General features: G+C 41.3%; 1 protein-coding gene across 1 annotated transcript; it reads left to right on the top strand.

Moving 5' to 3' along the window:
* Positions 1-6,313: 6,313 nt before the first annotated feature.
* dlx3b (distal-less homeobox 3b) lies at positions 6,314-8,927 on the top strand. Its single transcript, XM_085416013.1, has 3 exons — positions 6,314-6,844; positions 7,687-7,871; positions 8,153-8,927. The coding sequence occupies exons 1-3, from the start codon at positions 6,502-6,504 to the stop codon at positions 8,468-8,470; spliced, it is 846 nt and encodes a 281-aa protein (XP_085272139.1). The 5' UTR covers positions 6,314-6,501; the 3' UTR covers positions 8,471-8,927.
* The last annotated feature ends 5,045 nt before the right edge of the window (positions 8,928-13,972 follow it).

The following is a 13,972-nucleotide window of genomic DNA, read 5'->3' as shown; positions in this document are numbered from 1 at the left end:
CCACTCATGAGAGTGCTCTGACTCCCTGAGAGAGCTGGCCATTCAGTCAGATCAGCACAAACCGGGCACTTCGTTATCTCCGGGAGCTCTGCGCTGCTGCCTTGAAGTTTTCAAAGGCAGATAAAATTGCGCTGATTGTTGTGGGGGCGTAGGAAGCAATAAGCTTGTTTCTCTGGCGACACAGACTCGGCGTAATTAAGGTCTAAACATCCTCCTCGATGTAGGTGTGTTTACGTAGGACCACGTGCACATTACTGATGGGGGGTCCCTTTGTTTAATTTATGTGTGTAGGCTGTAAATATGACACTCAGAGTTGCTGTAAGAGTTGGTAGTAAGCGCATGCATAAATGTGCCATTTCTGCGTGAAAAGTGCCGTTCTGTTATTCTTTCTGAAATGTCAAAGAAAGAAGGAATGTAAAACATTTGTCCCGAGGGCTTCCTAGTTTTGAGGGACACTCATTTCACTCTGGAGTGCGAAGGTGGTGTTTTGAAAATCAAAAACCAGAGAAGAGGTGGGACAAGACACACAAGGAATGCTTATACTTGGAATTAAACTTTGATAAGTGCAGTACAGCAATCTTTATCTTATCTAGGTGCTGAGAAAAAAAAAGGTCAACTACCTCTGATCCCCGCTTCATGTGTCATATGCGAGGGTCACTGTCTGTAGTATTTGTCCTTTAATCACACTGATGACTCTGTTTTAAAAGTTTAAAATGGGAAAAATTGCTTTCTCTGGGGGAAAATTGCTTCATTTGTAAGGTACAGTACAAAAGGTACTTTTTTTTAAAGGTCGACAACAATCAGGCTGAACCCAGTCGATAATTGCAGGGTTTTCTCCCTGAAAGGTCTGAGCTTTTGTCCTGTGTTGGCCCAAAGCCAGTTGTTCCACTTTTACACACTGCATTAGAAAAGTACAAAACAGGACCCTGAATGCTGTCTCATGTTACCGTGTTGTGAGGGTTTGATCAGCTTACTTGCTGAGAAGTTCATTTGACCAAAAGATTATCGCCTATATTGCACGTTTCCTTTTAAAGTTATTCGAGACACAGACTCTTACACGCATTTATGACTGGCTTCTGCAGCAATATGTGGAACTGGACATGCAAAATGAGAAATGTAGGAATTCTTGGTATGTGGGGGATCAGCACTATCAAGTAACAGTAAAGTCAGTATCACATTCAAAACACAAATGGCTTTTAACAGTCCAGCATCAGTTGTTCTGCACTCAGCCTGAAGCCCTTTTTTCCACTAATATTAGAAGGTCCCATGTCTGATATGACAGAGAGCTTAGCTTAGACTTTAAAAGATAAATCCAGTTCAAATTAATGGAGTCTAATGGGACTTTAATAAAACAGTATTTTGACTGTTTTATTAACCAACTTTGTTTTAAGATGTGTATTAATTCAACTGTGTGGCCATTTTGCTGTTGAAATATGAGGGGAAAAACCCAAACTGACTTTTAGTGTTTTGTCCATTCAAATAATGTAAATACAGGTGAATGGTGAATACAGGCTAAATTGTTAAAGCACCCTTCTGACGAGTGCAAAACAATTTGGCGTCGCTGGTTATTCTCCAAAAATACCATATATTTGAATTCATGAAAAATGGGATTTATTGGAGGACAGTGTTAGCTGGTTATACATAGTACTCTGACAAATGATTGTATATTCAAACGTGCATGTGCCCTGAGATAAAGAAACTAGCTTTAATGACTTTTACAACATTTGCACCATCTACTGGTAACTCTGTAGTATTACAACATCTGTTTCACAACAACACTGGAACTTCCATATGTCAAATGTTGTCGCTTATTAATTTCATTCTATTTCTTTGCTTTCGAAAGGCAAACAAATGACATTTTTCTCAAGGTAAAACTCGTAGAGTCACTTGTTACAAGCAAGGTATGGATAAGAGCATCTATGAACACACATCACATTAAAGAAGATGGGTTACAGCAGCAGAGGAACACACTGGTTGACCACTCCTGCCAGCTGCGAAAAGAAAACTGAGGCTACACTTTGGCTTGGCTCACCAAACAGAACATTGGGAAAATGTGTCCTGGACTGATGATTTCTGCTGCAACATTTACAGGGTCACAATTTGGCATAGACAACACCTGCAACACAGCCATGTGGATCACTTTATGACCACAGAGTACCCATCTTCTGACAGCTGTTTCCAGCAGCATAATGTGTTTGTGACAACGCTCAGGTCATCTCAAACTGGCTTCTTGAAAATGAGAGTTAGTTCACTGTACTCAAATGGGCACCACTGTCACCAGATCTCAAGCCAGTAAGGCACCTGAGGTATGTGATGGACCACAGATGGACTCATCTACTCAAAGATGAGTTGTGACCGGTGAGCATAAATAATGCAAATCAGTAGGTGAAAAATATAAACAGACAACGTGTGAGGTCTGAAAGGGCAAGGACAGAAAATGAGTCTTAATAAAGTAAGTTGGTGGTTGCATAGTACATGCATGTACGCCATACTGAATGCTGTAATGTACTGGTACCAAAGACCTCCATCCCAAAGACCTCAGCAGCTACAGGCCGGTAGCCCTGACATCACATCTGATGAAGACCCTCGAGAGGTTGGTTCTAAGCCATCTGCGCCCCCTGGTGAAGTCTTCATTGGATCCACTGCAGTTTGCTTACCAGCCTGGCATCAGGGTGGAGGACGCCATCATCAGCCTCCTGCACCGAGCTCTGACTCACCCGGAGAAGCCTGGAAGCACTGTGAGGATCATGTTCTTTGATTTCTCCAGTGCTTTCAACACCATCCACCCTCGATTTCTGAGGGCCAAGCTGGAGCTATCAGGAGTGGACCACCACATGTCCCAGTGAATACTGGACTACCTCACAGGATGCCCACAGTACATGAGGACACAGGGCTGTGTCTCTGATATGCTGGTCTGTTGGCACTGTTCTTCTTCACTCTCTACACTGCAGACTTCTCCATCAACTCCCCACGCTGCCACCTACAGAAGTTCTCTGACGACTCTGCCATAGTTGGCCTCATCACAGGTGAGGACGACTCAGATATAGATAGTGGACTGTGGACTTTGTGGACTGGTGCCAGCAGAAACACCTGCTGATCAACGCCAGGAAAACCAAGGAGTTGGTGGTGGACTTCCGGAGACGCAGACCCACCACACTGACACCGGTGAACATCCAGAGAGAGGACATTGAGATAGTGGACTCTTATAGGTATCTGGGTGTTCACCTGAATAATACACTGAACTGGAACCACAACACTAATGCTCTTTACAGGAAGGGTCAGAGCAGACTACCTGCTGAGGCGGTTGAGGTCATTTGGAGTCCAGGGAGCGCTTCTAGAGACATTCTATGACTCTGTGGTGGCATCCGTCATTTTTTACACTGTCGTATGTTGGAGCAGCAGTTTATTGGCAGTTGAGAGGAAGAGGTTGGATAAACTCATTAGGAAGGCCAGCTCTGTTCTGGGATGCACCCTGGATCCAGTGCAGGTGGTGGGAGACAGAAGGACTCTGGACAAAATAACATCTCTGATGGACAGAGTCTCCCACCCCATGCATGTAAATGTTGCTGAACTGCAGAGCTCCTTCAGTGACAGACTGCTGCATCCTAGATGCATGAAGGAATGTTTCCACAGGTCCTTCCTCCTTGCAGCTGTCAGACTGTCAAAACTGCTCCCAACAAACATAGATGTTTACATAAGCGCTGTAATTTGCACTAATCAACCGAACACCTACTACTGTTATAAATTGCACATTACGTTTCTTAGTTTATATATACTAACTCATTGGAAGTTACATGTCTACTTTTTAATAACCAAAACAATACACAATCTGTACTTATTCTAAATATTCTTAACTGTTTAAACATATTTCAGTATCCTGCTCTGTTTGCACACTACAACTCGGTTTTGACACTTATCTGTACTTGAATTTTAATAACTGTACAGTACTGTTTTGGTAACTATTGTCCATGATGTAAATATGTAAAAAAAATTGTGTGCTTCTGCCGTGGAAGTCAGTGAATGAGCTCAGGAACACTTCCAGAAATGACTGTCTTCTGGGCAAAGCTCTTTGTGCCATACCAATACAGGTTAAAGCTCTATCATACAAAGAAGAAGCCACATGTGAGCATGTTCCAGTTATTTCAAATGAACAGAGGCAAAGTAGAAAACTATTCTGTGATCAGACAAAAATTGAAATTTGAAATTCTTTTTGGAAAACACAGATGCTGTGTCTGCTGGACTAAAGAGAAGAGAGACTCTGTAGCTTGTTATCACTGCCCAGTTCAAAAGCATCTCTGACAGTATGGAGCTGCCTATGGAGTTGGCAGCTTGCACATCTGGAAGGGTACCGTTACTGCTGAAAGGCATATTCAGGTTTTACAGCAATATATTCTCCATCCCTGTAAGATTTTTATCAGAGAAGGCTTTGAGTATTTGAGCAAGATGATGTCTATAACAACAGCACAGCTTAGTGGGAGGAGTTTGGGTGCTGAACTGGTCTGCCTGCAGCCTAGACTTTGCACCAATTGAAAACATCTGGCACATCATGACATGCTATATAGCAGGTGCTGTCCATGCAGTGCTTTATATGTTCAAATGATTTAAAGTGGATTCTGATTTTCACGGGAAGCCAGTGAAGAGATGCGAGAATAGGCGTGATATGTGAGAGATGCAAAGATGAAAGGTCTCTTCATCTTTCATGAAGGGAGAAAATTAAAGCGTGTACTAAAAGTTTCGGATAAATTACAGTAAAGATTTGATTTTTTGCAATTTGCAATATTTATAAGGTGAAGGGAAAAAAAGACTGGATGGGCTTTGAGATGTGAGATACAAAATCCAGATACTGGTTAAAGATGATACCGAGGTTCTGAGCAGATGTTACGCTTCATGACTGATTTATGTTTATCGAAAGGGTTGGTGTTATTTTAATGTCTCTGAAATTACAATATCAGGTTATAGGCTTCCACAAATGTAGGCAAATATTAGTCAGCCTTTTTTCTCACTTGTCATAAATAATTATTAAAAAGGGTTTACCAAACATTACACTCCCATTAGTGCAAATTAAATAAATCAATTGTGTCATTGCCATTTAAACATTTAGACCTCTTCTTTTAGAGTTCTTTTAACTTTGGTTCTAACACGGGATCAGATTTTAGCACCAACCGGGTATCTCCTTTAAATTTGTCTTATTTAAAATTTCGTGAACAGAACTTTTGAAACTACAGAGCGGCGCTGCAGGAATTTACCTAAAGAGGGCGGCAGTTCACAACACATGAGAATCTAGAGAGTTGCATAAAAGCAAATCAGAAGCTTCACTTGAAAAGTTTTTAAATAATCTTTAATAGTGAGTCTATGAAAGTTGGTCGTTCAAAATTTTAATTTTAAGCTGTAGATAGAAAAACAATCTTCGTACACCTTTAACTGTATGAAGCTCCAGGTTTTCCTTCTTGCAGGAAGAAAATGAAAGATACATTTGCAATCTCGCACAGCAGGGGGCGCTGTGCACTGTGATTTCATCAGGAGGGACCTAAGCCAAGGAAACACAATGAAAATTATAATGAAAAGTTGTATAAGTGAGAAGGGACGGATTTTAATCATTGATAATATTAGAATAAAAAACATTATATAATAAAACTACAGTTTTACCTCTAATATTATCTAAAGACTGTTATGAACTGGTACAGCGCAGTTCTTAACCGTCATCTTAAACAGTGTTGGTGGAATTTGCATTTACAAAAAGCAAAACACGGACAGTGTGGAGGAATTCAGCCGTAGGCATTATCAGTTGAACGAGTCTTTTATCTATTTGCTGCATCTCTTTCACGTAAAGTCCGCCGTCCGCCAACACCTTTAAATGACAATAGGAGTCTGTGGGAGACGGGTATGCAGCTTTTCAACATGCTGAGCAATGTCTGATCTCTTGGTACTGTTACGAAAACATTGCATAAAACATTGAGGAGACGACCTGGCTGAAGGATTAGTCTTTAGAAAAGCTCTGGGCTACTTTTGTGTTGAAGCACCACGACCCCACTATGCAGCCTGTAGAGCAATTGGGGAGAAAACTGGGCCTTTGGTTTAAGTTTGAACACAGTCTCTAAATGCAATACTTCACGTTTCACACGTGAACAAGTAAATTCAAATGTAAAGGGAACGAAAAAACTCGGGGCAATGGGCTATGTGTGCACATATGCGCTCTTAGCTAAAGGCTGGCTTTCGCCAAGGCTTCGCCCGGAGCGCAAAGGAGGAGGAGGAGAGGGGGCAGTGGAACCAATAGGAAGCCAGCACTAGCTCAGTTCTTTAAAACTGTGTCACAGGGGCAGAGCAATGCCACAACCAAGTTTCTGCAGCTGGAAGAGTTTCAGTGGACTATAGGCTCGTCACAGTCGTGCGTTCAAAGAGCGCGCACACAGCAGTTCTGCGTCGCGAATTTGCTTTGCACAATCCGCAGAAGAAAGGATCCACCAGTGGACTTTCTTTATTCTGGGGGGGACTGCTTTCACAATGAGCGCCGGACAGACGTACGAGAAGAAGATTGCGAGTATTTTGACCGATCTCCCAGGATCTATGAGTTGCCATCCGAACTCCAAGGACTCCCCTACTCTGCCTGAGTCGTCCGTGACGGACATGGGCTACTACAGTGGACAGACGGCCCACGGCCATCATGAATATTATCAGAGTCAGCCGTACGGGCAGCCCATGAACTCTTACCATCACCAGTTTAATCTGAACGGAATGGGAGCTGCTGGAGCGTACGCCACCAAATCTGAATACCCATACACGAATGGCTACAGACAGTACGGACATTACAACAGAGATCACCTGCAAGCTTCACCTCCGGGCTCAGGTAAATGAAGAGATAATCACAGGCTGTGTTTTGTTTTGTATATCTCCAGTGTGCATAATGTGATCTACGCCAACTTTAAATCTAATCACTTGTTTCCCTCTTGCATGATCTGGTTGGACATTTTTTAAAAAGAGGTATCCCTCATAGCAAGTTACATTTCATTATAAACTTTATTTCCTATTTGAATGCCAACTTGGCGCACATTTTGTCATTTTGATTTGATAACAATTGGTAGATATCCAAGTAATCCAAACATAAAAGTATTACAAATATAAAAGCAACGTGGTGCTCACTGATTATTTTATTTCTTGTGCAGTCATGCGTAAAAGATAACATTTGTCCAGTGGTAGTGTGCCGTTTTATGCTACTGTAGTGTTATAATTGCCTACCCTGGACTGAAACAGCAATTAATAGGTATGCATAAACTGGTAAGGGTTAGATGGTAATATATTCACTTCATAAATTTTAATGTTACCAACGTTTAACCTTTGAAGTGAAATGCAAGTTTAGACAAAAATATTTTTTTGAACCGTGAACAGTTTGGTTTCCTTCTTTGCCTCCGATGTTCTTACTAAAGTGCCATACTTGTGTTTTCAACTGAGGAGATTTTTATTATTATTATTTTGATTTAGGAAAATTATTCTCAGTTGTTGTTTTTCCCCCTCCCTGGCTAAATTCCCATATCGCCAAATGTCTTACTACCGTGAGACTGCTACCGTTTTGTTTGTTTTTTAAATTTTATTTTCCTGGTGTTTCATGTTTAAGCCTTTGAGGCCGTTCGAAGTTCTATTCAGTGATCAATATTTATTTATTTATGTGTGTATATATTTATTTATTTGCAGTGAAAGAGGAGCCAGAGCCGGAGGTTCGTATGGTAAACGGAAAGCCGAAAAAGATTCGCAAGCCGAGGACGATCTACTCTAGCTACCAGCTTGCTGCTCTGCAGAGACGCTTCCAGAAGGCACAATACCTCGCCCTGCCTGAAAGAGCGGAGCTGGCGGCTCAGCTTGGCCTCACTCAGACGCAGGTAAGCCACCTGTAAACACCTCACATTTTCCAAATGATCAGCGCTTTAAAGTCACGTGAATTAGGGTTTCCCCAGTATGGCCAATAATGTAACCTTTAATAACACCCTGGTGCGTAATTACGCACAGCATATATGCTTTTTGTGTCTGCACTGGATATCCCTAATTTAGGTAAACGATTAAAAATTAAATGCGCTGCTATCCTGAAGTTAAACACTCTTTGAATAAACTAGAATCACAAACATTTTAACATAACAGTTAATGCTGATCCTCTGATTCGTAGGTCAAGATCTGGTTCCAGAACCGGAGATCCAAGTTCAAGAAGCTGTACAAAAACGGCGAGGTTCCCTTGGAGCACAGCCCCAATGCCAGCGACTCCATGGCCTGCAACTCCCCGCCATCTCCCGCTGTCTGGGACAACAGCAGCACCCCTCAGAACACCCCGATCAGCAGACCTCAGGTGCCGCAGCCGACGCACAGTTCATCGCCGCCGTACCTGGAGGATTATAATAACCACTGGTACCAGCAGGGATCACACCTACAACACCCGGGAGCCGTGCACCACCCAGTCCCGCAGCAAAGCGTGGGAGCTGTTTATTAACACTGACTCAAGAGCAGATTTCTGTCTTCGGTTTTATTTCAAGCGAGGTCTCTCCACAATGACTCTGCAGAGAAAACGATGACTGGACCGGGAGACAAACCTGAGATGAAACATTGCTGTGGTTTTTTTTTTTGGTTTTTTTTTTAGATGATCAAGAATGTTTCAGAACTGGGTTTCCATTCACAAAAGCACATAAGGGATTTCTGATCACTTGTGGCAGCATATTTAACGGACATCTGGCGTGTTTTTAAATTATTTATCGCTTCAGTTTTTTCCTTACCTTCTTTTGTAAATGAATAAATGGTAAATATGCAAGTTTTTTTTAAATAAATAAGATGCCTATACACAAACCGAATAATAGCAAAAAGAAAAACAGAAAAACAAAACAAAAAACAAAACTGTGCGGTTGATCCATGCTACATCAAATCTTGTGGGTTTGTAGAGAGCGCTCAAAACAACTCAGGTCATATTTATATGGATTTGTACAAAATGTCGAAGGCTGTAAATATGTGTTTATATGCAGAACCACTATGATCATATTTGTTCAAACGGAACGACTGCACTGTGGTGCTTTCAAAAACCTTCTTTGTTTTTTTTTTTTTTTTTTATATTCATGTAATTAGTCCACTTGTTGCCTTCCTGTCAATTGAATAAAGGTGTTAATTGTACGTGGTGTGTGAAGCCCCTTTCATAAAGAGCCTGTCGAGAGACGCACTGGAAAACCGTGCACACATCTCAGTGTTTTCAGTTTATGTCACCTTAAACTGCGACGCATTTTCAAACCAGTTTGAACTGGATTGAACTGTGGAAGATTTATTTGCACTGGAAGCAGACATTATAATTACAGCTTATACGGACATTTGTAAAGAACAACAAATATGCAAGCGGTAGCCTATGCTTTAAATGTATATTTAATATATTTACTATATATATTTTACGTAACTTTATTTCAACTTCTAAACTGGCCAGTGCCAACATCTGTGCCGAGAGGCGTCTGCTGTTACAGGCGCAGGTACAGTGCGGCTTTTTTGGGATTTAGTGGCGCGCTGACGTGTAGACACATTGGAGTCACTCAGTTTTATTACGATTCTGCTGCCAGATAACAAGAAAGAGTTCAGTGTGTATGTGTGTTAGTAGGGGAGGGAGCGGGGTGGTTAGGTGAAGCAAGACTGTTCCGAGGGAAATCTCCCACGCACGTATGAACGCGCATAAGAATGGAAGAAAACAGTGCCAAATATTGAAGGTACGACAAAACACAAGCGCGTTTGTGTGTGTGTGGGAGAGCGCGCACCCGTTTAAAGGTTTATTCATTCCCTTTGCGTTGGCAGACTAGTTTTCCTCGCCTTCGCTACCGTCATTCACACAGTGATATAAAAGACACTTTTTTTTAATCTCACAAAAGGGCTTTCCCAGGTGATAACGTAAAACAGGCTGTGTGTGCGCTCACAAAAGCTGGGGGAAAACACCTATATGAATCACCTGAGAGACGCTTCATAAACACGACAGCGACTGTTGTGACAGCTACAATAAGGCTGTCACAGGAAAAGAAGAAGAAGAAGAAGAAGAAGAAAAAACAGCTTTCCCCGCTACACACCACCCCCTTCCCCAGCCTCGACCCTTGCGTCAGCTAATAAATAATGACAGTGGACAATAACCTCGGTTTGGCCACATAAACCTTGCGTTATTAAATATGCAGCCCAAAACTGACATGATGGAGAGCCGCTAATGGCGAGCTTATCCACATGGACCACCAAAGCGCCATTACGCACTGAGCGAAAACGTAGGGTGGGGCAGGGGCTAAGGGTGTGAGAGGTTTATAACCTTTTATACTGCTTCTAGTAACAAGAATGGTATGCCCCCATGAGTGGAGCTGTTAATGTATGAAACTTCACTGCAACATGATGTCGGGTTTCCCTAAATAATTTCGCTGATTTCTCAATTTACCTGAGACAGGAATAAAAAAAATATTTCAATAAGGCTTAATACTGATATCAGCTTTAAAAAAATAATTCTCGTTTCTAATTAATAAATAGTTTTATGTTAGGAAATTAAACCTTGGATAATTTAGCTATATTAGCCAAACGTAAACCTCAAAGTGCAATATTGGAAAAGAGTACATTAACGCAAATTACAATAAGAAAAGAGCTTTAAACTAAAATAATAATAATCATTATTATTATTAATATTATTATAAATCAGTAATCAGAAAAACTTGTAGAGATAAAACAATAATAATAATAATAATAATTATTATTATTATTATATTGTTTTTGTTGTTGTTGTTGTTCGATATAAACTATGTTTTCAAATTGTTTAATTATTTTACATTTAATTTTTAATTAAAAAAGAATAAAAAATACACAGCTATATTGACTCACATAATGCAAATCTGAGGGATATTAAGAAATATAATGGCAGCTATAATAATAAGTATTGGGCTGTAGAAAAATAGTTTATACTTTAAAATATTGGATATATTTCCCACGTTTTTGTCATTAAGCTGTAATAAAAACCAAGTGTTTTTCCACACCCTTTGTAGTGTGTTTAGAGATTACGTTTATCCTCAAAGTTTCTGCCAGACTTCACACACATTCTCTCATAATTCTGCTGTAAACAGTGAAATGTATCACAGCTCCCAGTTCTGTTTCCCTAATGTCTTCTTGGCTTATTTCTCTGAACCCAACACCAGTTGCCTATGGCTTCAGTCATCATGTCGATGCCCTGTGCTGATTTGACAAAAGCAATATGATTACTATTGCCTTTTAATATCAATGAAATCTCATCAAGAACACATGTGACCTCCCTTCAGCGGCTCCCTCAGCGTGTGTGGGCCTCGGCCGTAGCTGTCAGGGAAAACATTTGTGCACTTGTGTGTGTGGGCTGTAGGACATGTCGATGTATGTCATGCCTAAACATCAACAAGTGTAAGTAGCCACGGAGGTGGAGGTGAACTGTTGAACTTGAATGTGATCCTGCATGGCACGACATCACAGCACCCTAAATAGAGCTGTTGCTCAGGCCCCTGTAACCCTTCTTCTCCTTTTTCCCACTGCAACAATCAACAGTGTGGTGTCAGCACTTGTCCCCAGGGTGCAGCAAAACGGGTTGATGCGGAGGTCGGCAACTCAAACGTATCCATGGAAAGACTCTCAGCAGCTGTCCTGCACTGAGTCCCTGCATGGGCTGGGCCTTGGCTGCATTAGGATCACTCATGCTCTCCATTTTGCTGCAAACTTGGACGAAATGATGGGAGAAAGGCATTCTTGACAGCTGTGGACTTGTGAACCCTGCCTGACCTCAGGCCATGGCTGGGCCGGGCTGTGTGTTGATGCTTCACAGCCAGTCGTCACAACCCGATGAAGCCACGAGGAGACCTTTGTGCATCTTACCTTGGCCTATAAATTAAAGCTCAGGATTTAAAGACTGTCAAATGCTGAAAAGGAGAAAAGGAAACTATATTTTCCCACACTTTCATTTATGATAACACAGGCATGCTCGAATTGAATTCACTGAATCTAAGTGTGAGTCAGTGTACATACCTTTCTGCCTGCATTGTGTTTGTAATCCCTCCAGACTCTGTGTGCATCATGCCACAGAGTAAGCCAGGCCTTCCTTCAGACGAAACCAAATCATGCATTCACTCTCTCTAACAGGGAAGCTGCTCACAATTACCCGAGATGTCAGATCACTCAAGTTAATAACAATAATCACCCCAGAGACCTGCTATGCCATTCACCCATTCAAAGCAAGTGGGATTTAATAACAAGCTATTTTCCGTCTTATTGCTATCCTGCAATTAAAACCCATCAGACAGTTCGTATCTGATAACCCAGACCATCCACATCACTGATACAGTCAGACTTGGCTTTATCATTACCCTTCAACCCACCACCCCAGCTTCCACCCCCCTCCTCTTTAGCCTGTCTATTACACCAGGAGTCTTTTCACTTTCTCTTCAATCCGCCTGCATGATAATTGCCCCCCCGTTTGAAAGGTCCTACTCTTCTCTGTCCAACTCCACAAGCCCATTATTCTAATCTGGAGATGTGAAATTGCCTATAATTTTCCCTGATGCCCCGTCACTTGCTTCAGCAATGCTCGCTTCTTCTTCCCTGGGTCCGCATGTTTAACAAGGCACATAATCATCAGGAATGAGGAAAAGGGCACGAGGGTGTATATATATATAAAGAAGGAGATGTTAATGTAACACAATGCTTGTCGTTATGTGAGAAAATCAGCTCGGAGGAGCGAAAACACGGGGCTATGGTGTGGCTTTGTTCTTCACAGGAGCACCACAGAAGGCTTTAGAGCTCCCGAACAAGGTACCACTTCTCTGACTAGGTAAGGCAGGGCTGATTGCATGCTGTGCGACTGAGTGTTCTGGTGACTTGGTGTGGACATGCAGCTAGAAATGGGTGTTATTTTATGTTTTTGTATCTAAAGAGGCTGTTTTGCAACTAAAGCTTGTTTTTACCAGGTGCTCCGCTAGAAGTTCACTTAGCTTTTGTTTAGAATTATGAAAGGTGGCTGTCTGGATTATTATGAATGCATTTTCTGGGAACTTCTCTACTTCAGCATGAGGCATGAAAATCCTTTCACCACACAACTAAAATATGCAGAATTTTCAGCAATGTACTTTATAGCAACACAAGTTTAGGATAAATATTTCCAAAAGGCTTCACTTTATTTTTTTAAACCCTGAGTGTGACATCAGGAAAAAAAGATAACTAATGCTTGCCAGACAGTTTGAAGCAGCAGAGTGATGAATGAAAAAGACAAAAAGAAGTCACTGGCTGTTTCTCTAAGCTTCATTAAGCAGAAATCAACTCTCCATTTAATCAAGAGCATCAGCCCCGATTGTTTGCAAAGGTATAAATAGCTAATTCTCCGTGTTTAAACAGTCTAAGCACTAGAATTAGCAAATCATTTCAAAAGACTATAAATCAGGCGAGGTTTATTGTCGGGACAGAGCAGCCATTTATCATCTGATTATGATAGGGCGAGTTTGCTTTTTGATCTCACTGGAAAATAAGGGAAATATTGTAAAAATGCTTTCTTGCACGTCATCTCCGCTCTCCACTTTGATGATGAAAAAAGATGGATGGTGGATATTCTCTTCAACGTCTTTAAACGCATACAACTGTGTGTTTTTAGACTAAACACATTTTATAACCAACACCCAAAACAAGCAATAAAAATGCAGTGAAATGTTATTTTTGAATAATATTAAAGGTATTTTTAGCTGTAATACTGGCTTTCAGATAAAAGCATTTGAACAGCACGTGTCTTAGAGTTTTTATCCTGTGCAGAAATGTTACGTTAAAACTCAGCCACGGTGCGTAAAGGTGGCCACCCTCTCTTTTTTGTCTCAGCTGGAAACAACTGCTTTCCTGTAAGGCAACAGCCTTCCTTTCGATTTATATCGAGCCCAGTCATACTCAAACGGTAAAACCAAAACAGCCTACGAAACCGAAAAAAGATACCAGGGCCGATATTTGCTTT

This window comes from Rhamphochromis longiceps, linkage group LG8 (genome assembly GCF_057381845.1).
Source record: "Rhamphochromis longiceps isolate RC_006_pf linkage group LG8, R_longiceps_female_GT1.1, whole genome shotgun sequence".
In the NCBI taxonomy this organism is placed as follows: Eukaryota; Metazoa; Chordata; class Actinopteri; order Cichliformes; family Cichlidae; genus Rhamphochromis; species Rhamphochromis longiceps.
The sequence above is the reverse complement of the archived record's forward strand: the minus strand, read 5'-3'. Positions and strand labels throughout refer to the sequence as shown.

Coding starts and splice junctions, on each gene's coding strand:
- dlx3b (XM_085416013.1), top strand. CDS start 6,502: ATGAGCGCCGGACAGACGTACGAGAAGAAGATTGCGAGTATTTTGACC. Junction 6,845..7,686: donor AGCTTCACCTCCGGGCTCAG/GTAAATGAAGAG, acceptor ATTTATTTGCAG/TGAAAGAGGAGCCAGAGCCG. Junction 7,872..8,152: donor TTGGCCTCACTCAGACGCAG/GTAAGCCACCTG, acceptor TCTGATTCGTAG/GTCAAGATCTGGTTCCAGAA.